General features: G+C 43.6%; 1 protein-coding gene across 1 annotated transcript in view; it reads left to right on the forward strand.

Annotated features, from left to right (window-relative positions):
* Nucleotides 1-24169, forward strand: part of MSH3 (mutS homolog 3) — a 217380-nt gene that overhangs the window by 10327 nt on the left and 182884 nt on the right. Inside the window, exons 4-7 of the mRNA XM_019532309.1 lie at nucleotides 3072-3188; nucleotides 4228-4345; nucleotides 8304-8449; nucleotides 13145-13311. Coding sequence (XP_019387854.1) covers nucleotides 3072-3188; nucleotides 4228-4345; nucleotides 8304-8449; nucleotides 13145-13311 — 548 coding nt within the window. The remainder of the gene's footprint in view (nucleotides 1-3071; nucleotides 3189-4227; nucleotides 4346-8303; nucleotides 8450-13144; nucleotides 13312-24169) is intronic.

The raw sequence follows: 24169 nt of genomic DNA on the forward strand, positions 1-24169 counted from the left end.
GGAGTTCAGTTGCAGCCTTGGCTTTCCTGGTTTGCTCCCTGCAGGACCAGAACAGTGCAGAATATTCCTCCTTGGAGGAATATTTCACAGACATCAACCGATTTCTTAATATCTGCAAAATCACGATTTGAGTAGGTCCCTACAAATAGCCTGTGCACAAAAACAGTGTTATGAAAATATTTGCAATATTCTTTCCCAAGTGTTAGAGTTGAAGAACACTACTGATACTAGAATAACATTTTCTTGTCTGTCAGAGGTAAAATGGAAGTATTTTTAAAGATGGGTGCTGTATCATGGCAAGGAAAATCGGCAAAGAGGAAATAACTTGATAGCAAATTAGTCAGGTTTTCTGTAACAAAATGCACTGTGTATATGAGTTTCACATTTTAAAAGCAACATAGACAAATTAGACGGGGTCCAGATTGCAGGCAACAAAAATGATAAAGTGGTTGCAAGGCAAATTGTTGGACAGAAAGTTGAAGAGAACTGGGTATGTTTAGCTTGCAGAAAAGGTGTTTAAGGGGAAACATCTTGGCAGTCTTCAGATCTCTGCAAGGCTGCCATAAGGGAGAAGTACAACAGTATTTCTCCCTTGCTGCAGAGGGTAAGATGTGAAGCATTGGTTTGAACTGTAGCAAATTAGATCTCAGGAAAAACTTCCTAACTATTAGAAGAGTAAGTTAGTGGGATAGACTGCCTAGGGAAGTTATGGGATCTTCTTCGCTGGAGGATTCAAGAAGAGGTGTGTCATTCCTGCATGTCCGCCATGAGTTGAACTAGATTACCCTTGAGAATCAAATCCTGTGATTCTGTGATTTCAAGAGTTTTATTTACAGATAATAACACAACTTGCAATTTTAATAGAGGAGGGGAATAGTGATTTAGAATATTAACATTATATTTGACACATTTGGTTATGACATTTTTTCAGTGCTACATCTGTGCACACGAAAGCTATCTAAATAAGAAAACTTTCAAGGGATCCTGGGCTCAACAGTCTGCAAACTGTAAATTAATCCATAAACAATCTTTTCTAGTCTGTCTGCAAATCATTAGTATTGATTTTAAGTCCACACCCTTTCCATATTTAATTAAGACCACAGGGAAAATTATTCTTGCTTAGGTATTGGAGGCTTCATTTCCCCAATTTATTTTTGTATTATTTGGCTTGCTAATTTGCTATCAGTTTTACTCCCTCAAATTGAAAAAGTATTATCGGGGAGTGGGGGAGTGATGTGTGTACGTGTGTTGCAGCTTTGCCATAGTTTCTGCTACAGGCTGCTGCTTCAGGCTGGTGGATATCCACCTTTTGCGCAGGACCCAGAGCTAGCCTCTGGGGAAAAAAAAAGTTTTTGTTTTATGTCATATTTGGCAGTGGAAATGATAGTATTCCTGACAGTATTTAAATAACCCAGTGATGTTTATAGTTTAGTAGAAGTGCATTATGTAGTTACTTAGTCTGAGGTAACAATTTTCCATTGCAATTGGACTTCAGTGGGCACTATTTGGTTCTTTGCATATTTTCTGTGATTGGACCCTAAAGGGAATGGGGTAAATTTACACTACTCACTTACAGTGCCAGAGAACATGAAATGTTTCTTTGCATGTGCAAATGAGAAATACCATGGTGGCTCCTTGGCTTTCAGCAGTTTGTTGGCTTGTGTAGGCCACTGCATGTGAGTGGCTACCCTAGTTCCAGTTAGAGGTGCACCAACATATCAGTTGGTTATTGGATTGGCACTGATACAAAGAAAATTGTCTGTATTGGAAATTGGCCGGATATAGCTGAAAATTTGGCCAGTAAAAGGCCTGTGCATGTGTACAGCTGCAGCACAGCACGTATGCGGCAAGGATCACAGCCCAGAAGCTTGGAGAGCTGCATCCAGCTGGTAAGTCTGTTGTGGTAGAAGGGGAGGGGGGAGGGAAGTGGCATGGGGGGAGTGCAGATCAAGGTCCCCTCGGTAAGGGAGGAGTGGGGCTGGGGCAAGTGCTGCTCATTCAGGGTAGGGTGGGTGCAGGACAGAGCCATAACTTGTCTGGGGAGCGCAGGGAGGGGTGGGGGGTGGCTTCTGTTGCTGCCTGTCGCTCATCTGGCACTTGTTCGACGGCTCCTGCCATGGCTCCCACTGCTTGTCCAGGAGGGGTTGAGGGATGTGTGTGCCCCCAGATCTGCACAGGGCAGGTTGGGGCTGTGCTTGGGGCGGGCAGCAGCAGCAGCACTGGGTTGGGGCTATGGGGGGGCTGCAGCCACCCCAAAATTCGCTATAGACTCCGCCCCGCCCTGCTGGGAAGAGCTTGGCATGGACCCGCCCCACATAGATCCAGGTGAATGCACCCATCCAATACCCTCCCAGACAAGCGGTGGGAGCAGCAACAGAGCTGCTGGACCAACAGGAGTGCACCAGATGAGCTGCTGGGCCAGTGGCAGGTATTGGCGGGAGCTGCCCTACATGCCCCGGACGAGCTGCAGCTGTGTCCCACCCTGCCCCTGGCCTGGGTGGACAGCTTGCCCAAGTCCCTGCACCAGCCCCTCTCCTCCCTCACTGCGGGGGCCTTGATATGCGTCCTTCATGTCCCTTCCCTCCCCACCCACTACAACAGACTTACCAGCTGCATGTAACTCTTTAAGCTGCTAGGCTGGTATTGGAAATTGTATTGATATCAGCCGATATGCCACCTTAAAAATTGGCTATTGGTATCGACCCCAAAAATCTATGTAAGTGCACCCGTAGTTCCAGCTGGGAAAGTAGTATGCACAGAGCAGCACAGTGCGTCTCAGTAGGGAGATGCGTAGGACTACTTAAGCGGTGTACATATACCATCAGGTGACAATAAAATAGTGCACTTCTCTGTTCATAAGAGGACACTGAGGAGCTGAACTGTTACTCCATCTTTTGTTTTCCAGTGCTTCTGTTTTGCTACTTAGAGGTTCTGAGATGCTCAGCCATAGTTTTGATGAATAGGTACTTTTTCACAAGTTTGTATTTCTAGTACTTCTGTTGTTGCAAATTACGCCAGTAAGTGAGTCTGCCATGAATTGTTGACCAATGTATCCTTTTCCTGCTTTACAGATTGCAGCCAAGGAGCTAAATATTTTCTGTCATCTGGATCACAACTTTATGACTGCTAGCATACCAACCTTCAGGCTGTTTGTGCATGTGCGGCGACTTGTAGCAAAAGGATATAAGGTTATTTTTGGCTTTAATTAGTTTGTTTAACACATGGGTGGCAAACCTGTGGCATGGGTGCCAAAGGTGGCACATGCAGCCTCTGTGTGTGACATGTGGCAGATTAGGGAGCGGACATGCAGAACAGTAGGGTGTGGAGCAGAAAGCTGAGCAGCAGATATGTTAAGGAAAAGAGATCAGAGTGGCAATTGGGGAGGGTGTGGGGCGTATATGTGGCACACCTGTCAGAAAGTTTGACCCCCACTTGTTTAACTTTAACCTGAGTTTCATGTTTAACTGAAGTAATTTACAAGCTTAGCATGGGTGTATGACTTGCATAAAAAATCACAAAGTATGAAACTTATCATGTGTTTTGAAACTAAAATTGTAACACCCTTCCCTGGGCTCTTCCTGTATGAGATGTCTTGGAGTGTAAATAGATTTGCATCTCTTCATTCTATAACACTCAGGTTCAGAGTTTAATTTGGGAGCAGATCTTCCTGTGTGAGATACAAAGTACTGAAAGAAGGCAGCATTTTCTCTCTTTCCTTTGTGTTCTCCCCCATCCCCCTCTTTTTTTCTTTTTAATCCTAACCACCCCTCTGCTTTTCAAGTGTTGTTAAGCAGGCCTCTGTTAGTCTCTGATCCACCTATCCCAAAAAAGGTTCAAGGTTCAGCTTTCAGTAAAAACAGAATGGCTTATAAAGGCAGATAAGATATTGGATTTCTTGCTGTCTAATTTGACTCTGACTGCCTATGATGAGGATGAACTGATGCATATGGCCTCACTGTGGCAGTTCTCCAAAAGGTCTGTGACTTCTCCCCACACCAATAAAGGATGTGAGACACGTAAGGGAGGTTATCTGCAAGTTGCAGGTGAGCAAATCTTGTCCCATCAGTGGGCTGAATTAGTTGGGCTGTTGCTAACCCCTCACTTGCCTATCAGTGTTAAATTTGCTAGTTGCATCTCTTAAATTCCAGTGGTATTCTTCAGTTTATTTGGAAAGCCTTTTTTCATCCCACAGTTAACTTTTCCATTTCTGTTTTGGGTCTGTTGCAGGTGGGAGTTGTGAAACAAACGGAGACTGCTGCACTGAAGGCTGTTGGAGAAAACAAAAGCTCCCTCTTCAGCAGAAAGCTGACTGCTCTCTATACCAAATCTACACTCATTGGAGAAGATATCTTTTTTGGTTTAATTACTTTGCTTGTGAAAACAAACGTTTGGTGTGCTGTGTATGGTTGAATGTTCAGTGAGCCTTGCCACTTGCTTCAGCAGCTCCAAAAGGTATGCATATGGTACCAGCTGAGGAATGGGATGTACTGGCTATCTCATCCTCTCTTCTTTTTACCTCTGCATTGGCAATGATTGTTCTTTGTCATGTAGTTGTTGCCTTCCCAATTCTAGCAAAAATTGGTAGAATATGCGGAAAGTTCACAAGTAAAAACTCAGTTTTTGGGATTTTCAGATATTTTGAAATCTGTGAAGTTAGAAAATGCTGCAGTACTGGAGCCATGTTCTAGTAATAGCAGTTTGTCAAGTTCTGGTAGTTAAAAAAAGCCAGAATTTGGATATAAAGATCAGAATTGTTTTTTTCTAGAGATCAGACTTCATGAATTAAGAGCTTCCTTAACCTAGTCCTGAGGGGTGCAGAAACATGAGAGCAGGATTTTCTGTTTGCAGAGGAAAGGATATCACATACTGGACAAGATTAAAGCAAACATTGGTTTATATTTAATTTCTGGCAGTCAACTTAAAAAATCCAGGGCAGACAAGGATTCAGTCTACTACCAACCAATAGGGCTGTGCAAAATTTCGGCAGCTGTTTTGTTTTGAAGGTGTTTCAGAACATTTCAGTGCCTGAAACACCAAGTCTGAATTGAGTTGGAAGGCTCAAAAACATCTCCAAAATGAAATGAGGCATTCAAAACATTTCAGAAATGTTTTGGAGATGTTTCAAAAAATTTTGGAGTTTCGGAGCCAGGCTTGCAGGGAAACAGCTGTATGCTGCTGCCCTGCTGCATGACTCGGCTCCTCAGGGAGCAGAGATCCGTGCTGGGGGTCTCCGTGCTGCCACTGCCCGCCCCCCACTACCCTGGTGACATGGGGCTGCACAGGGTGGGCAGCAGCGGCTAGGAGACCCTGGTGTGGATCTCTGCTCCCTGCGGAGCCAGGTCACGTGGCAGGGCAGCGTTGGTCCTTGCTGGGCAACCTGGCTCTGCAAAGAGCAGCAATATGGGGCTGCATGTAGTGGGCAGGAGACCCCAGCACTGATCTCTGGTCCCTACCGCCTGACCTGGCTCTTCAGGGAGCACAGATTCGGGGCTGCACAGGACGGGCAGCGGCAGCGATGAGACTGCTGGCACGGATCTCTGCTCCTTGAGGAGCCAGATCTTGTGGCAGGGCAGTGCTGGTTCCTGCCATGTGACCTGTCTCTGCAGGGATCAGAGATCTGCATGGGGGTCTTCTCACCTGCGTGGAGGGCAGTGGCCCTCCCTCTCCTCCAGACAAGCCGCCCTCGGCCTCATCCTGCTCCCTGTTGAGGCTCTGCAGCCCCTGGCCCCAAGCCCCACCCAGCTGGGCTTCGAAACAGATTTGGAGGAGATTTGGCCAAAACAAAACAGGACAGTGATCCAAAACACCAAAACGAATCACTGTCCTCTGAAATGGCCGAATCTGAAACGAAATCGCACCACAGCCACTTTGCAAAGCCCTACTAACCAAAACTAATAGTAGTTGAAAGTCTTTCCAAAGCTTAGTCTGTGACCATGATGAATAACATCTGTTAGAGGTGTAAGTTCATTGCAATATAGTAGGGGGGTCACATGTTTCCTGCAAGTCTTGCTTTCTCCAAAAGTGTTAATGGACTGTTGGAGGTCTAGGCTTTTTTTGTGTGTGTGTGCCTGAATTAGTTTTTTTGACTGGTTGATAGATGTAGCATTAGTAAATCTTTGTAAGAGACCTTGAGAACAGGAAGGGGTTGAGGTTATGGAGTTGACAGGGCTTTGAAGAAAAGGGGGCTAGCGTTATGAGCCTAAGGCCAGTGCCCTCTATGGAATTGAGTTAGTCAAGCTCTTCTACTTGCTACTGAACTAGGTTATCAAAAGGAGTTAAACACAGCTTTGACCAGTACAGCTGTTTCCTTCTTCTTCTATTTTTTTCCTTCATTTCTTTCGTTTTTGTCTTTTTTCTCCATTTCTTAGTCAAATGGCTTCTATCTGAGCAGGGAGAGTGCAAAGGCAGTAGGGAATTTGATTTCTGATGCAGTCCAGTATTGTTGGGCTCTGAGTTCACAGTACAAGGAAATGGATTTTTGATGGGCTGATCTGGTGTATACAGACACTATGGCATTATGTGACTACATGGATTTGGGATCATCATTTACTTAGATCAGTGGCTCTTAATCTTTTTTTAGTCTTAAGCAGTCCTCCATAAGTTTTTTGATTTTTGTGGTACCCTTGTGGAGAATCATTGAGCTATAATCTAAATTCAGAAAAGATATGGATGGGGGCTTTGAGGCTCAAAAGACCAAGAACCACTGATCTAACTGTGCCATGTAAGAGAGGCAGGGGGCAGGACCTAACCCTGCTGTGCCCTGCTCTTTTCACTGTCTGGTCACCCCTGTCTGTACCTGAGGGAGCAAGCACAGCTCTTGCCACTGACACTGATCCTGTCAGATCTCATATGCTGGTGACTGCACCTGGAGCCCTTCCTGCTGGCTTAGGAGCTTGGGAGTTGTGGAGGAGATGGGCTGGGCTGCAGGACATGCTGCTGGCAGTGTAGGGACAGCCAACACAGGAGCCGCCTGAGGGTAGGCGACATCAGTGGCAAGAACAGTCCTCAGAGAAGCAGTCACAAGCGCTGCTGAGGCAGCTGGGGCAGGCACGGAGCCCTGGATGGGGGAGGAGAGTATGTATTTCCTTGCATAGGTGCTGGGTGGTACACCAACCTTAATCTTGTAGCAGCCCTGTTAAAAATCACTGGTTGAGGCTGCATACGGGCATTATATTTCTACTGGGAAAATCACCATTCTTCCTGTAGAAATGAGAAATACATAAGCACTCACTGAATTTATCCAGGGAGTGGGGGGAATGCCTTTTCTGGGAAACTATTTTCTAGGTCTCAGCCTGAAAGATCTGCCTTGAGAGAGTTTTTCTTTTGCAAGAGTGAATGCTTGTGGGCTCCCCTCCCAGTTCGATCTGGGAGAGAAAAGGAGGGGAAAGGAGTAGCTGTTGCTGTCTGCTTCTTCCCAAACTCAGTAGTCTCCATTTTGGGGAAAGGGCTCTGCTGGCCCCTGCCAGTTTCCCATTACTGCCCCCCACTATCCAGCTGGGCAGCAGGTGTGGGGAGCACAAAGCCCAGGAACTGGGAATCCATGTTGGGGAGGCTGGCCCCAAAGCTGGTTCCCAGTCCCCATCAGCTTCCCATTGCCGTGGCGGAGATTGCAAAGCTGTGGTGCCTTTGAACTGAGGCTGGGGAAGTTATCTCTGTCCTGGTACTGAGCCATGTGGACTTTAAATGGTACCCCTGCCTGCCCCAGTTCATGACCCTTTGGGCTTTAAATGTTGTGTGTGTTGCTCAACTGGACAGTATGTGTGGTGAGTTACAAACTGGAGATCTGGGACCCAGGGTCAGGGGGGCTGTCCCCAGCCCCACTTTCCCATGCAGTCAGCTTTCTGTCATCCTATATGCAGCCCACCTTGACTGTACACAAGGTGATTTAAAACCTAAGGGACTGCCACTTGATAGTCTGCCCCTTCCCAGGCAGGGGAGGAGAAAAAGCTGATAAGTAATGGGTTTTCCTAAGGATAGGTGTGGCCCAGGGAGTAGCCCTCTAGTGCCCCTGGCTGGAGAGCTTGCTTGTGTAGCCCTGTAGCTAGGGGGCCGGAATGCATGTGCTCCAGCTCCTGGGCTGTAGAAATGAACACACATATGCAGCTATCAATTATGGTCCTTTCTGCACTTTGAATGTTACCATAATCTACATCTATTCCATACAGAGAAGATAGGCTTTCTTCTGTAAAATTGCTCTTTGTGTTGTTTATGTGGAATAATAGGTAGAAGAAAAATTTTGCAAGGTCCATTTTTGGCCATGTCTTTGTGAATTCCTAGTTGTTGTTTTTTTTAACATTTATTAAATGTGAACCCCTTACTGAAGCTAGATGATCCTGCAGATGTTGAAGAAATAACATCTGATGTCACAGATAACTATCTACTTTGTATCTGTGAAAATGAAGAAAACTCGAGAAATAAAAAGAAAGGGGATGCTGTTATAGGCATTGTGGTAAGTAATCCTCCTTGAGAAATGTCTGATTTTTGTGGCTAAGGATTTTTGGAAACTATAAAATTCCTTTATGATGAGTGACTCCTCATATTAGTGGAATTTATAAAACACAATGCAAAATTTTTTTAAAAGGTATCATTTACCAATACAGATTTTCTTGTCCAATATTGATAGCCAATTATTAACTGGCCATATTGGCTAATGCCGATCCACTAACCGATATTTAGTAATAATCCAAGGCATTTTAAACTACTGACATAAATACACCTTTTTGGTGTTTTCCAGCAGCCTTGAGCATCTTGTGTATCAGCATCCTCATGCTTAGAAGTGGTGGCGGGGGCTCCTGAACTAAAGCTTGTCATATGAGCCATAGGTAAAATACCCCTGCCACCATTTGTAAGTATGGGGACACTGATACATGAGACACTTTGGCATTTTAATTAGAGTGACTGTTGGAGCTGCTCTAATTAAAGTGCTGCTTCCACTCCTGGAGCACATGTAAAGGTGCCCAGGGCCTGTGGCATTTGCAGTAGGTGGGGCTGGCCTAGCATTTGCCTTTGTCTGACTGTGCAGAGCCCTTCAGCCCGTGCTGTTCTGCATGATTCCCTTGAACCCCAGCTTGGGGGCGGCTGCCTGAGCCTGCTGAGCAGGGCTGAGAGGGAAGGTGTGAGCCTTCCTGGCTGCCCAGGTGTGGGTGGTCTCTGGCTCAGGGCAGGGCCATGGAACCATTCCAGGCCTGGAGAAACTGGGCCACTTATCCCCTACAGCTGGACCCCAGGTCCCGGGAGCAGCTGGACTTTGGGGGGTGGGGAGGAAGGGCTCCTTCCTCTTCCCTCCTGTCCCCTTCCTGGTGCTGCTGCTGCTAGTGGATTTGCCCCACAGAGGAGGCTGAATGGCCCTGGCCTTGTGTAGGTCAGAATCTGGCTGAGCTGAGGGTAGTGTGGCATATGCCCACTTTGGGCTCCCCACTCTGCTTCCTTTGCCTTGGGAGCCCCAATATCCTGCCCCACTCCCTCCATCACTGTGGGGGCCCAGATCTGCTCCCCCATCTGCCATGGGACCTCCCCACCATAGACTTACTTGCTGGAGCCACTCTCAATGCTGCCTGGGTGTATTTCTGGTCACGTGCGTGTGCATGGGCCTGCACATACACATGGTGCCCCCTGCATCCTGCTTCCGGCCCCTTGCAGGCAGGAATGTTGCCAGCTTGCAAGTGGAAACCCACCATTTCCTGATGTCTGCAAAATGTTGTGAATCTGGGACAAATGCTGTCCTGGAGTCATGCAGCCCAGGATTTATCCCAATTAGAGAAGGGCAGTCATCCTAGCTGAGGTGCTGGGGGGGAGGACATATAGTCTGGGGGAGAGCGGCTGCCTCAGCATCTGCCATGTTCTGCCCCTGGCCCGTGGGGCAGTCCCTGCCAGGCTCTGCCCCTGGAGCAAGGACCCCCAGGCACTGCAGGCTGAGTCACACTGGGTTGGGCAGTTCTGCCCACCCCTCCCCACCGCAGTCATGTCTCTGAGGCACTCTTTGCCTTTTAAAGTGCCTGCCCTGGCTTCAGCCTTCAGTCTACACTGCACTAGTGCCTGGGACACTGCACCAGCTGCTCTGCTTCACTCCAGCTCAGCCTGGCCCACCAGTGACGGGATGGAAGTGGGGATGGAAAATGGATTGGGTCCTCCATTCTCAAGGTCATCCTGGCTCATGGAAAGGAATCCAGGCATCTGGGGGCCCCAGCCCCTCAAGGGAGAGGGAACCCATGCATCTGGGGCCCTGACCAGAAGGCATAATTATCAGTAAACATTGGCTACAATGGCCAAAAAAACCAATAATGTCATTTCCCTTTTATTGGTGCCAATTTGATAAGCAACCAACATATAGGTGCACCTCTAGTATTATTGATAATGATTTTTTGAAAAGTAATCCCTTGTAAATTCAGTGTGTTTGAAAATGTCAGGTGTCACACTGTAGTTGATGGTCTTTAAAATGCTGCTTTTTCTAATGAGTTTTATTATATGCAAAATGATATTGGGAATATAAAACATCATTAAGGCTAATGATTTTTATGTTTGCTTATAACACTTTAAGCAAACACATATACCATAAGTATTTAAAAACATTAACAGTTAGTGTAATGGTTATTTCCTCACAGAAGCTAAGATTATAAATCTTTCATTACTGCTAAGATTTCAGGGTTTTTTTATTACATCAAGTAGATTGAAAAAATTATAAATTGGGAAAATTGTGAAGTGATTAAGATAATTCAATTTCTGGTTACCAACAGATCATATATATAGTCATTTTGATGTTTATGCATCACCATGGTGTTTGAGTTGTACAATATGGGTGCGTCTGCACGTGCAGGGGCTTGTGTTTACAGCAGGGAAAAAAGTACTACAAATTTGTGTTGCTACTTGCTGTTGCTTATGCCCCTACATGTGAGTTTTGGTGTGGGGCAAAATGCCCTGCTTCAGAGAAACTGCCATTTCCCCACTCCTCTTGGCTCCTGGTAGTCTGGAGGAGTCGGAGGACAACTAGAGAGGATAGCTGCTTTGGCCAGGAGCTAGAGATTTTCCTGGGAGGACCTAGCCTCTGTACCTAGCAGCACAAAGTTCTGGAGCATGTGCTACACCACTTCTTTGGTATGAGGGTTTTTTTTTTCTACCCGGATTTCCTGGTAGCAAATTTTGCCCCTGGGCTGCAAATGTGCAATGTAGGGCACGTTTTAACATACTGGGCACCACAACAAGGTTTGCAGTGCCATAAACTGCATGTGCCTGCATGTCTGCATTTGGCCTATAACTCTCTGTCCCAGTTATAAATGTAGATTTAAAATAAATTATTCATTTCAGGGGGATTCCCATATAAATATCATATCTTTTCAATTATGTTAATTTGCATTGCCTCTTAATAGCAATAGATTATGATATTTAGTGTACTCATGGCATTAGAACATCTGAACAGTTTGAAGATCTCATTAGCATCTTGTTTTGACTAAAAATGGCATTGATTCAGAACGTATTGCAATAGAAGCTATGTGCTCTGAGTTTAAAAAATAGGGCTCACCAATAAAGATTTTCTTGGCTAATATCAACAGCTGATTATTAACCAGCCATGTCAGCTGATACGAATCTGATAAGCAATTTAAGAAACACAGCCCTGGAGCTTGGAGAGTAGCATCCTGCTGATAAGTCTGTGAGGGGAAGGGGTGGGAGGGGAAGACTGAGGCCCCCATGGTTAGAGAGGGGCTGGGATTGGGGCAGGGGTAGGAGCCAGTACTGCCCAGCCAGGGCAGTGAATGGGACCCCAGGATGGGGTGTGTGATGGAGCCATGGGCAGCTTGTCCTGGGGAGGGGGAGAGGCTCCCCACCACTGTGTGCATCCCTGGGTGTGATATGGGGAGCATGTGTTCCCCCCCGCCCCCCGGATTTGTGTGTGGGGCAGAGGTGGACTGCCTGCTGCAGGCTCGGGGCCAGGGGCTGCACCAACCTCTTCCTAGCAGGGGAACTGGGCTTGGGCCAGGGCTGGGCTCGGAGCAGGTGGTGCTGGCAGGGAAGGCTATGGGGCAGGGCCATGGGGAATTTTGTGGTGGTCATAGCCCCTCAGGCCCCTCCTAGTGCTGTCCCTGCTCAGGGACACTCTGCTCTGCTGCCTTTCCCTCAGAAACCCTGCAGTATGGGGCGGGCAGGGGGCACGTGGGCAGCGTGGGGCTCCCAAGGGAAAGGCAGCAAAGCAGTGTGCCCCAAGCAGGACAGCACTAGGGAGGGTTTGGGGAGCTATGGCCAGCCCAGAATTCTCTGTAGCTTCTCCATAGTCAACCCTCCCAGTGCTGCTGCCACCCCCCTGTGCAGCTAAGCCTGCCCTGCTCCCTGCCCTGGCGCAACCCCTGCACTGGGAAGAGCCTGGTGCAGCCTCTGGTCCTGAGCCCAGAGCAGACAGCTTGCCTCCATCCTGTGCACAGATCCTGGAGGGGGCACTGCAGCAGTGGTAAGCCATCCCCCCTGTCTAACTGCACCTTCTGGATGAGCCACCCATGACTCTGCCCCACACCCTGCTCTGGGGTGCCATTCACCAACCTGGCTGGGCAGCGCCTGCTTCTGCCCCTTCCCCATTCCCTCACGCTGTAGGCCTCGATCTGCCCCTACCACACCCCTTCCCTCCCCCCACGCCCCTTTCCCCCCCTTCCAGACTTACCAGCAGGATGCTGGTCTCCAAGCTGCTGGGCTGCATTTCTAGCCATGGGTGTGTGCAGCTGTGCACTTGCATGTGGCATTTATCAGTGACATTATCAGCTACATCGGCCAAAAAAAGCCAGTAGCTGATAATGTTAATTTTCCTTTTATCAGTGCCAGTCCAATCTGCAACCTGTATTTCAGTGTACCTCTATTTAAAATGCACTTATTTTTTATTTGCTGCCATCACAAAGACATTGTGGGACACATGGGAGCCACTATTTTTGCATACAACACCATGCATGTAAAGATTCCATGTTAATTTGCTAATGCTATTAATTAAAGTTGACTAACCAAAACTCTTCCTTGAGCCTTAAAGATTCCTGCTTGGTAGCTCTTAAATAATTTTAGTGTTCAGGCAGAAGTGAACACAAGCTATTTAATTTGGCTTTTATGCCCAAGCAAAGTATAATGTATGTTGGTGGCAAAAGATAACCTCAGGGTTTATGTGTTTATTTGACAGGCCATCCAGCCCACTACTGGGGAGGTAGTTTATGACAGTTTCCAAGACTCTGCATCTCGCTTAGAGTTAGAGTCTCGAGTTTTGCGCCTGCAGCCAGTTGAACTACTGCTTCCATCAAACTTGTCAGATCAATCTGAAAGGCTCCTCAAGAGTTTAACCTCTGTAAGGTATGTTTTTACATCATGTTGCATTTTACTGCTAGAATGTGTATCTGGTACATAGCTTTGTAAAGAACTTTAGTAGAATATTTAACAGTTCACCCATGTCATATCTGGCTTTACTAAATGGTTCTGATAGGGTTACTATGGCATCTGAATACTGTTGTACAGCTATTCCCCATGTATATTTCACATCCATACAACGGCCGCGAGCTATGGGACTTGCTTCTTCTTCAGCATTTTTGATTAATTAAGCAGGGAGGTCTACATATATTTGGTATGTCTTAAGTTTCTCGACTGTTTTATATTTAGAATAGTGGACTGAAAATATAATGACCACTACCTATAGTTGTATGGCATACTCTGTAAGATAAGTAAAGAATTTAATGCCAACCTTTTCAGTGTGTATTGTGAACTTGCAAAGTCCTGCAAATGTTCTCTGTGGCTATCAACTTTTATGTGAAACTGTGTGTGTGTGTGTAATTTTTCACCTAAATATCCAAGATGCAAAGTTTCTGAACCAGCCAAAGGATTGCATTCTTTCACAAATGCAAACATGGTCCTGGATCTTGGCAAATTCCTGATAAATTTAATCTGCAGAATGCTGCATTTTTCATTTGACTAATTATAGTTTTTTTTAGACAGAAATTAAGGAAAAGAATATGATTAATTTCAAGTCTAGTTCTACTTTTGCAAATGGAAAAATCATAGGTTGTATGCTATCCATTTTCCAGGCCAGAAACATTCTAGGCAGGTGCCTAATCTGTGGGAGAAGGTGGGTAGGAACATTTTGATTGACCCAATTAACTAACCTGTAGTAGTTAGTTTGAAATTTGAAATTACAGCCAGGCACAACAAAGACTCATTTTCATGCAGACAGAAAAACAGACTAACCCATACTTTGTCTAAGGGAGGGGGAAATGTTTGCTTTGATTCCTATTTATGCTTTTTTCTTTTTTCAAAATAATGTACTGATACGTGCCTTTTCAGAAGGGCTTATGATTACTTCTTATATCATTAAAGGTCAGTTTGTAAGGTGATGGATTTCTTTCAAGGAGAATGCCTTTGGCTTTAAATAATAAAATCACTGAGAGTCTTTAGTAACATTTTAAGCTTTGATTTCATATTTTGGCTAAGAAAATTCCTCAGTTGTCTGGACATTGATAAAAATGAATGAAATGACATGTAAGCTCAGGAAAATTCTCATACGTTTCTGTAACATTTTATGTATTTGTCAGATAGTTAAGTTTTCAGTTCTTTAAAATTACAGCGTTAGTTCTGAAGAGCTCAGTTTTTAAGGATACAAATCATAATTTTATTTTGAACAGTTGTTATGTTATGTCCGTACTCAAGCAAAAAATGTAATAAATATTATTTACTGAGTAGCTAAATGGAACAGATTTGTGACTTCTTAGGAACATACTACTCAATGTCTAAGAGAAATTATTACTTCATGTTATGAAAATATCTTTAAAACTTTCAGCCTTGTATGTTTAAGTAGCCAGCATATCCAGTTACACTTAATCCCAGTTCGTAAGTCTGATTTGATTGTTTGTTTGATTAGAGATATGAGAGATTTGTGGTAATCTTCTGCATGAGTCAGATATGAATTGGGAACATGCATGTAGGATTAGATAGAACTCAACACTCCATATATTATTTCCTATAAGAGAAAAAGAAAAAGATGATGCTAAACAAAATTTGTCCCCAAGTTCAGGTCTGTGCTTAAAATGTAGTAGGGATAAAGGTAGCTCTATTTTGTTTGCCTAAAACATGTTATCCCTCATCATCACTGTTGGTAAAATTTTCGGTAGATTACATGAATGTAGGACTTTTTTGAAGATATTCCTGTTTTAAAGAAATGCTACCTAATAATGTCATTACAAGCCAGATTTTTCAGTCTTATGTAGTAGACTTACATTAATGAATCCAGTGCCACCCCTACCCTGTTAGAAAATGCTGTGATGAGATCTTTAGATGTACTTTCAGCAAACAGATCCAGTAAACCACCATAAACTATTACTTAGGAAAATGCAACTTGTGTAATCCAATATTAATTTTTTATTGAACATGGTGGACTTGTACTTGATTTTATTTTTTAATACCAAGTCTCTGGAGATAACAGATATTAGAGGCATCGAACAGACTGTTGAAACGTGCATTTTGTTGCCTGTGTATGAAAATTTTGTAGAAAGAACAATATTACTGAGTCTTCAAAAAGACAAAAAAAATTTGATGTACAGTCAAGAAATAACCACCTAAGAATTTTATATATACCTTTCATGCACAAAGACTAAATCAACAGACTCATTGAAAGACAATATTGAAGAAGTGGGGGATGAAATTGACCTCCCAGCTGCAGGCATGACACAGGAAATGCAGTTGTTTGAAGTCTTGGACTGAAATAAAAGCCTCAACCTTTCACATCATTAAGGTTACCACCTGCAGACTTTAGGTTGATATAACTGTAGGCTTAACAGCCACAGTGTGGTCCACCCTCAAATTTCCCCAGTGCCATTCATTGCCTGGGAGATGGTACAAAAGATGATCTTGGACATCTGCTCTTTCACCTTTTTTAATTTTAGGATGAATTTGTTTAAAGCAGCAATTAGGAAACCTTCTTTTAAATTTCTCTCGTTTTATATTGGGATTTTTTTTTTTTAGTATTTTTCCTAAAGAAAGGCTTTCTTTCTTTCTTTGGTTATAGCATCAGCACTTTCAGACGTGCAACCATATACAGCCTTTTCATTTAACTTGGAACCTTTTCCCTAATACCAAAAGATACGCTCTAGCCAGGGGTGGATCCACCAAAGTTTAAAACCAACTGCTTGGCAGCAGTAGCAGCATTTTTAGTTAGGCAGTGCTGAGGGACTCAACTAACTTCATGGCTCATTGTAACCTAACTGATCCTTTCTAAACCCTTCATTCCACAGGTGTTAATGACCCTCTCTTATTGTTAACTGTCTTCTAGTTTCTTTTTAACCGGAGAAAAGTGTGTTATATGTGATGACGCACCTTGCCATCTGTAGGGTAAGAACTAGTAGTTATAGTTACTGCAGTAGACCTGCTCTGAAGAAAGTCCCAATCCCTTTTTTAACTTGGTATAATTTGTTCCTTTATCCAGGCCATAATCCAGGGAGAAATAGAATAACTAAATAATAAATTTCGAGCTGTCTCCACTTATCTTAAAAAATTCATTTGTTTTTTTACCCAAGTCTTCTTTGATTCTAAGCAGGTAATTTTCATTCCTGCTTGGAGATTGACACTGTGTGTATGTACATGTAAAAATATAATAATGGAATATATAGTGGTATGCACTTAAAAATCAGTGCCATTCTATTCTTATATCCTCCTTTACTTGTTGCACTAACTTGTGCTGTGTAGACTTTTAGTTTGTAAACTCTTTGAGACTGCATGCATCAATCTGATAATTGATTTACAAAATCTCTAGCTAACTTAACCCTGCAAAAACAGAGCATTGATTTGTGCTCCTAGTTGAAGCAGGATGTCACAGTGATAGCTAGTTAAAAAATAGTTTAGAATTTGCAGTATAGACTTTGCCATATAATTGGCAAAATAAGTACATTTTGCAAAAAATGTGGTCTCATTTATTTATTAAAGCCGTCATGTTACAGCTTTTGAGACCACTTTTATTACTCATGTACACAATTGATGTTAATAGGTGGTTTATCATATAAGAGACATAATGTGATATTAGCTGATAAACAGATGGTAGTTTGATATTGTTTTCGCCTTCTGGCACCTATCCTGAGAGCATTAGCTAGGCAGCTCTCCAGGCTAAATGTACTTACTCTGGAGTGATAAATAAAATCCATGGCTTCAGTTTGTTTCTGCAAACTCTTTTTTTTAATTAATATAGTTGTATTATGTTAAAGATTTAAACACTAGAGGGCCCCATAGCATCTAGTATTGAGTTAATGTTTCCAAAACGAGTTGTTCTTGTTCTCCTCCAGTTTTGATGCAATTGTTCTTATGCGGACATTACTAATTTTATTCCCATAGGTATTGAAACCCCAGTGTATTTAATTTCAGTTAATGTGTAATGCTCAATAATTTGTAATAACCCTGCATCTGGTGCTTTACTAATATCCTTGGGTGACATATCCCTCTTAATGCAGCATTCTTTGGGCTGCCTCCCCCTTCTCCTTCCCCCCTTCCCCCAGCATCACTGCCTGGCCACAGCAACTGCAATCTGTCTTTGTGCAATATGGAAGATCACCCACCCTAAATACATGTGTGTGGGCTTAAGTGCGTGAGAAATGCTGAGAATTTGTGCAGATTGTACAACATTTTCATACTCAAGGCACCCCTTAGAAAATGTCCATTCATATTTTACACGCAATTTTTTTACTACAGAAAAACAATAGAGCAATTGTTTGTGTCTGCACCAAGGGAGCAAAATATCAGAGAAGATTAAGTGGTGTAAGCTTGGCCTATCAATATCTAGTTAGAGATTGTCTGGAGTAGTCAGAAGGTGTCAATGCAAGTTGCTTTACAATTGTATTTGAGAATTGCGTAATAACATTAAGTGCAGATGTGTGTAACTTTTACAGTGGCTAGTATATAAGAACACTTATTCAGAGGGGAAGTTTTGTCTATTAAATGTATTTGGCCCTGTGGCTTTTTCATGTACAGCCAACAGAGGTTCCTTTTTTCTTTTGTCATGTTTCCTGGGATAGTGTTATAATGCTGAGAATTTGTCCTCATTACTCTTATGCTTGCTGCTTCAGACACAAGGGAATGAACAGAGGGCAATAAGAATATGTTTCTAAAGCCTGAATATTTGGTTTCTTCTTATACTTTGCTGCATTTGTGGATTGATTTATTAAAGCTGCTGAAGAATTGGGATTGTGTAATTTTAAATCTTGCACTGAAAGTGGCTACTTTAATACCATCAGTTTTGATACTGATCTAGTTAAATGGATATGAATTCTTATAGATTCACTTACATCAGTGTAACTCTTGCTTATTCGGATTTATTTTGTGGTATTAATTTGGTTGTATGAAAAAATGATTACCTCAGCATTAACAATCTGTAACCACCACAGCTGTAACCTTGCTAGGCCAATGATTCTCAATTGGGGTGTCATGGAATGGCTTGAGGTCCTTTCAAGAGTGCTGCAGAGTGTCACACAGTGTTAACACTACTGGGTATACAAATGTGATTTGCAAGATAAGTGTGAAGATTTCAAACAGGAATCCACAATGTTAAAAGTATTCTGTGCCACTGTGGTCTTTGTGAGTTCTCTGCAACAAAAGAATTGCTCTGTTGTTTTTCTGTAGTCAGATAATGAGTATAAAGTTAGAACTAGCATTTTCTGAGTGGTGCCTTGTGTCTAAAAATGTTGAGAACCACCACTTACAGGAACAGCAGAATATATATCCTGGGCACTAGCCTAATTTCCACTTTCTGCTTAAAATCATCATGGCGAGTTGTTCTAGAGCTCCTTAGGAAGACAAGAAAATACTTCATTAGCATGGGTGGAGCTCTTTCTTAATCTTGTTATAAGAAATAAAAAAGATGGGGGAGAGGGTGTAAATCAGCCTGGGGTAGACACTTAGCCTGGAAAATTTCATTTTGAATTGTTAATTTGTCAGAATTACAGGCAAATGAAAATAGTTTTGTAATAGAAAGTATTCAACAACTGTAAGCATAGACATCGATAGATAAGGGAAATTGTTTTTGAAAGCATAATATTGTAATATAATGATTCTTCAGATTCATTTCTTGAAGAGAATGTGGTTGTATTCTGAGACTGTATGCTGGTGGTGGCTGTGGCAGTACCCAAGAGAGTGCTAAATACCACATTTTGTCATATACAACATACACTTCTCCCAAAATCAGGGTGCATGTATTAAGTGGGAAAGATGATTTTCTACACAGGATAAAAACAGCCTACTTTGATTCCTGCTCCACTGTGCAGCACAGTTACTATTCAGGCTGCTGAGGGAGTCAGGTGATTTAATGGCCCGTTCTTCATTCTACGGGTGTTAACAATCATCTCTCTCTATCTCTTTTTTTAAATAGTGGTCTTATTCCACTAATCCAGCTAACCTTTCTTAGGGAAATTTTGATCTCTGCTAGCTTCTCCTGTTAGCCTATGCAGGAAAAGGGTGAATCAGCTTAGGTTAGGCTTTGTTTCTGCTCTATACTGCCATAACTCTGGAAAAAAAAATCTTTTTTTTTCTTTCTTTGGCCTTTCAAAGTCAAGGTGCATATTATATTCTGGGGCATGCTGTATGCAAAAAAATGAAGTTTTTCCACTACAAAGAGGAAGACATGGTCCCAGCTCTCATGAACCTAAACCCCAAATTTAGGCACGAAAAAATAGTAGAAATAACAAACAGGGTGGGGTGGAGTGGGGTGAGAACTACAGCAACAAGAGTCTTGGTTGCTCGGCTGTTTAAATATGTGTTGTTTTTTAACATGAGTGACAGCAGTATAGTTAAGGTGGTTAGAATAATAGACCCAGTGAAATCACTTCAATTAAACCACATCCACACACAGTCCTTTAAAGACTTTATTTAACCAGTCACACTGAACCGTGGTGCCTGTACTTGCCTTTAAATTACTTGGCATAGCGCATCAGTGTGCTGTTCAGATTTTCATTGCCCTACAAATTTTTTCTGGTAAACTTTCTGGAGTACTGCATCCAGTTCTGGGCTCCACAATTTAAAACAGATGTGGAGAAGCTTCAGAGAGTCCAGAGGAGAGCCAGGCGCATGATCAGAGGGCAGGAAAACAGGCCTTATGATGAGAGGTTGAGAGCTATGGGACTGTTCAGCTTGGAAAAGTGCAGGCTCAGGGGGGACCTGGTGGCTGCCTATAAGTATGTAAGGGGTATGCATCAGGATCTGGGACACCTGTTCACCAGGGCACCCTATGGGATGACAAGATCAAACGGTCACAAACTCCTCCAGGACTGTTTCAGGCTGGACATAAGGAAGAACTTCTTTACTGTGCGAGCCCCCCAGGCCTGGAACAGTCTAGTGCAAGCATTCACTCTGGACTCTTGAGAGAGTCAATTGGATGTTTATCTTGCTGGGATCCTGTGACTCCAGCTGACGTCCTACCCTTCGGGTGTGGGGTTGGGCTCGATGATCTTCCAAGGTCCCTTCCAGCTCTAATGTCTATGAAATCTATTAAATTAATTAATTGCTCCTTTCCTGTTTCGGAAAGTGCTGTCACATGCTCCACTTCACCTGCTTGTTCGTTTCTGTGCCTGGCTTGCCTTACTGCAGCTGAGCCAGTGCCCTTCCCCCCCTCCCTTTTTAATTTCCTCCTGTCAGCATGTAAAAAGGGTCCTGAAGACCACACATTTTTCTGAAAATCCCTCAGTGGTATTTGCTGCTGCTAAGAGATTCAGCTACAATCTTAATTTGAGTGTTTGGATCAGGCTTCTTTCCCTTAGGATGGCCACATTGTTGTGACAAAAGCTTGACAATGAATTTAGTTTAACATTTGCCACTTTTCATGCCATCCCTTTTTTCCAGGACAGTAATGTTATAGTTTTCTTTGGAATGTCTTCACAAGATAGATATCTGAAGTAACTCAGAGTTATTTTCCACCCACCCCAAACCTGCTATCCTCATCACATAATAGGTTGTATTCGTTGGATATTAAGCTTGTTCTCAGGCATTTAGCAAGTCCAAAGCTTTCCATCTGTTTTGAGAGTTACAACAATGGTAAGGCTGCATTTATCATGGTTGCTAGGAGAGTCTGAAGATTATTTTTCATTACATATGACCGGAATGAACTTGTCAATGCCTTTTGGTTAGAGCAGGGGTGGGCAAAATATGGTCCATCGGTCAAATCCTGTCCCTTAAGTGATTGAATCTGGGCCACGGCGGGGGCAGCACTTGCCAATTGGTTGGCAGCCAGTGTGTGGCTGCCGCAGAAAGCACTCAGCATGGGGCCGAGCCCACCTGGGGCAGCCAGCGCTGTGCTCCTGCCTATGCCTGCTGGCCATGGCCAGCACACACAGCTTCCTGGCAGGGCTGCTTCCTGTGTGGCTGCAGCTGCCTGGGTGCTGCTCAGCTGTTCCTGCCTCCAGCAGCAGCAGCTTCTCCTCCTGCCCCTGTTGCACTGCTCCAGCAGGGGGAAAGCTGCAACCTGGTGGCTCTTGCCTCAGCATGTGGGGCTTCAGCTCCAGCTGCTTTCCACACACTCTCCCTCCACCTGTGTGATGAGCAGCCACTTGTGGGTGGGCAGAGTGGGTGGAAGGCAGCCAGAAGGTGGAGCTGGAGCCCCACACACTAGGGCAGGAGCTGCCTGGCTTCAGTTTTCCCGGTACCCCCTTCCCCCACCTGGAGCGGAGCAGCGGGGGCTGGCAGAGGAGGAGGTGCGGGAGGAGAATAGATCTGAACAGCACCTGGCCAGCTGTAACGGCATTGGGAGCAGCCTCACTGGGAAGCTGTGTACGCTGGCCAGGGCCAGGGGCCAGGTTAGTGGGCATGGGCAGGAGTGTGGCACTGGCTGCCCTGGGCGAGAGTAGGCGAAGCTTGGCCCCATGCAGAGTGCTGTGAGGGGAGCTGCAGACTGCACCACTTGGGCAAGCTCTGCTGTATGCACCCCCTGACCTCCCTCTAGCTGGCTTCTGGGACCGAGCACCCAGGAAGCCCCTTCCCCCACATCTTCCCAATATGCAAGAGTAAGGCTATTTTGTATTTTTATGTAATTGCCTCTATTTACACTACTTAAAAAAACCCAAAACAAATCAGGACAAAAATTATTTTATAAAATAAAATAAAAATACGTTATAGTACAATTTTTAGTATATCATTTGTTTTTTATGTATAATTTGTTTAAACAATATCTTCAAAAAGATTTTGCCTGTGCGGCCCTTGACAACTCACCAAAACTCATTAAACGGCCTTTCAGTTGAAATAATTGTCCACCCCTGGGCTAGAGAAATCTCAGTTTGATGGATAGATAACATTGATGTATGCATTTCCAAGATGCTTAAACTGGCAATGTGGTTATCTTCTCACTCCTTTATTTTATCAGTAATGCTGAAAGATGCATTTATCTTTAGCTGTGTAGGGTCCTTCTAGAGTTCAAGAAAGTAAATGCATTTTCTAATGATACTGTTGTCATAAGATTGGAGAAGTAAGAGATGTACAGCAAGGGGAAAGTTGCTTACCAGTTAATTCTGTTGGTCATAATTTCCTCTGTTCTCCTCTAGGTAGTACACCCTTGCATACTCTTATTCCTGTATACTTTCCTTTTCTGTATCCCTGGGATCTCCTATAACTAGCAGAAGGGATGCTAGGCTTGTGAAATTGTGGTGGGTGGGAGTTAGGTTTCAGTTATTTCCCTACTCCCAGTAGATGGCACCGTGATGCTGCCTCTTAATCCACTGTCAGGGACTGGGAGAAGGTAGAATTATAGTAAGTAACTTTCTCTTTTGTAATCATAAAGAACAGCAAAGCAGTTGAGGTTTAGGCATATTTCTTTAGATTGAGGCATGAATTGTGCCTTGCTCTAGACTTGTGATGAAGGCTGCCCCTAGTTGGCCAGGGCAGGGAAATCCGAAGTGGCCACATGTAATGCTGGCCACATCACTCCCTTGTGTGCTATTTGGCCACAGACACGAGCATGCTTTAATCATGCCAGCCTAGTCGGCTGTTTCAGCTCAGGTAGATCTTTTGATATTTTTGAATCATAAAGATCACAAGTGCATTAGCTAGATAATGGAAATAAATGCTAACCTTACAAGTGCTAATGCTAGAGAAAAAGAGAGCACTTTAGGTTGGAAGGGTTTGATCTTCAAGACAGAGGCCATTGCACTAGGTTTAAAGAGAGACCTTAATGGCAGGATTATTCTGATATAATTTATAATAATTTCTAGTGTTCAGATTGTGTAGATATAATTTAAGAAGTGGATATTGTTTAATCAAAGTTTGCTGATAAGCCAGTGCAAACATTAGATGCAGCAGAGGATTCATTTAGCTTGTGAGCTAAATAAGCACTGTGACATTTCTGAGGTTTTTTTCTCTTGTTTGCTCTGGATACATGTAATTTGTGCTTTGAACTTGTCTTCAACCCACATCAGACTATTTTCCGTTTTGTTCACCAGAGGTTACAGAAAGTTGGAGTTGTAAAAATTTTTTCCCTTTTTTTAATGCTGGAAGTAAATGAACATTTCTTGACTTGCTTATATAACCAAAAAGGCTTGTAGAACCTTTGCTCTTAGGTTCTTTGCTTGTAGAGAGCACCTGGGATATTCTTGGCTGCGTAATTAACTGGAGTTGAAAGGATTGTATATGATGGAGTCAGAGTTGGAAGAGACCTGGAATGCTTTCTAGTTTGATCCTCAGCAGAAATGTAGGATTGACTGTTCCTAAACCATTCCTGACAGGTACAGACCTGTAGCTGGACCCTGTTTTGTTGGCTGCTGGCTGGTGAAATTGAAGAAATACCTGCTTCTTCAGACATGCACACATGTTTTTTAATGTATAATGAATCTGTTCAGAGGGTGTCCCAAACAGTAATCCAAAATCCAGGCATGTGCATGATGGATGAGATTATGATACAGAGGAAACTTGCAGAGAGAGAGAGAGAGAATGTGTATATTGGGGGAGGGAGAGTGGCTTCACAATTTCACCTGAAAATGTGACAGTTCACCTGCAACAACTTGGGGTTGCCTGGAGTAAGTGCTGCTTAGGTCAAGTTTGCAGTCTGAAATACTGCTGCTAACAAATGGCATTGGAATAAAATGTTACTTAGAATGTATATTTTAAAGTATTTTTTAAATTTTAGAGTGGATTTAGTGCTTCAAACAGTGACAAACAGTCATCTTGAAGTAGACAGAATATAAGCTACCACCAATGTCAAATCAGGTGA

This window comes from Crocodylus porosus, unplaced genomic scaffold (assembly GCF_001723895.1).
Source record: "Crocodylus porosus isolate Cpor-Errol unplaced genomic scaffold, CroPor_comp1, whole genome shotgun sequence".
Taxonomy (NCBI): Eukaryota; Metazoa; Chordata; order Crocodylia; family Crocodylidae; genus Crocodylus; species Crocodylus porosus.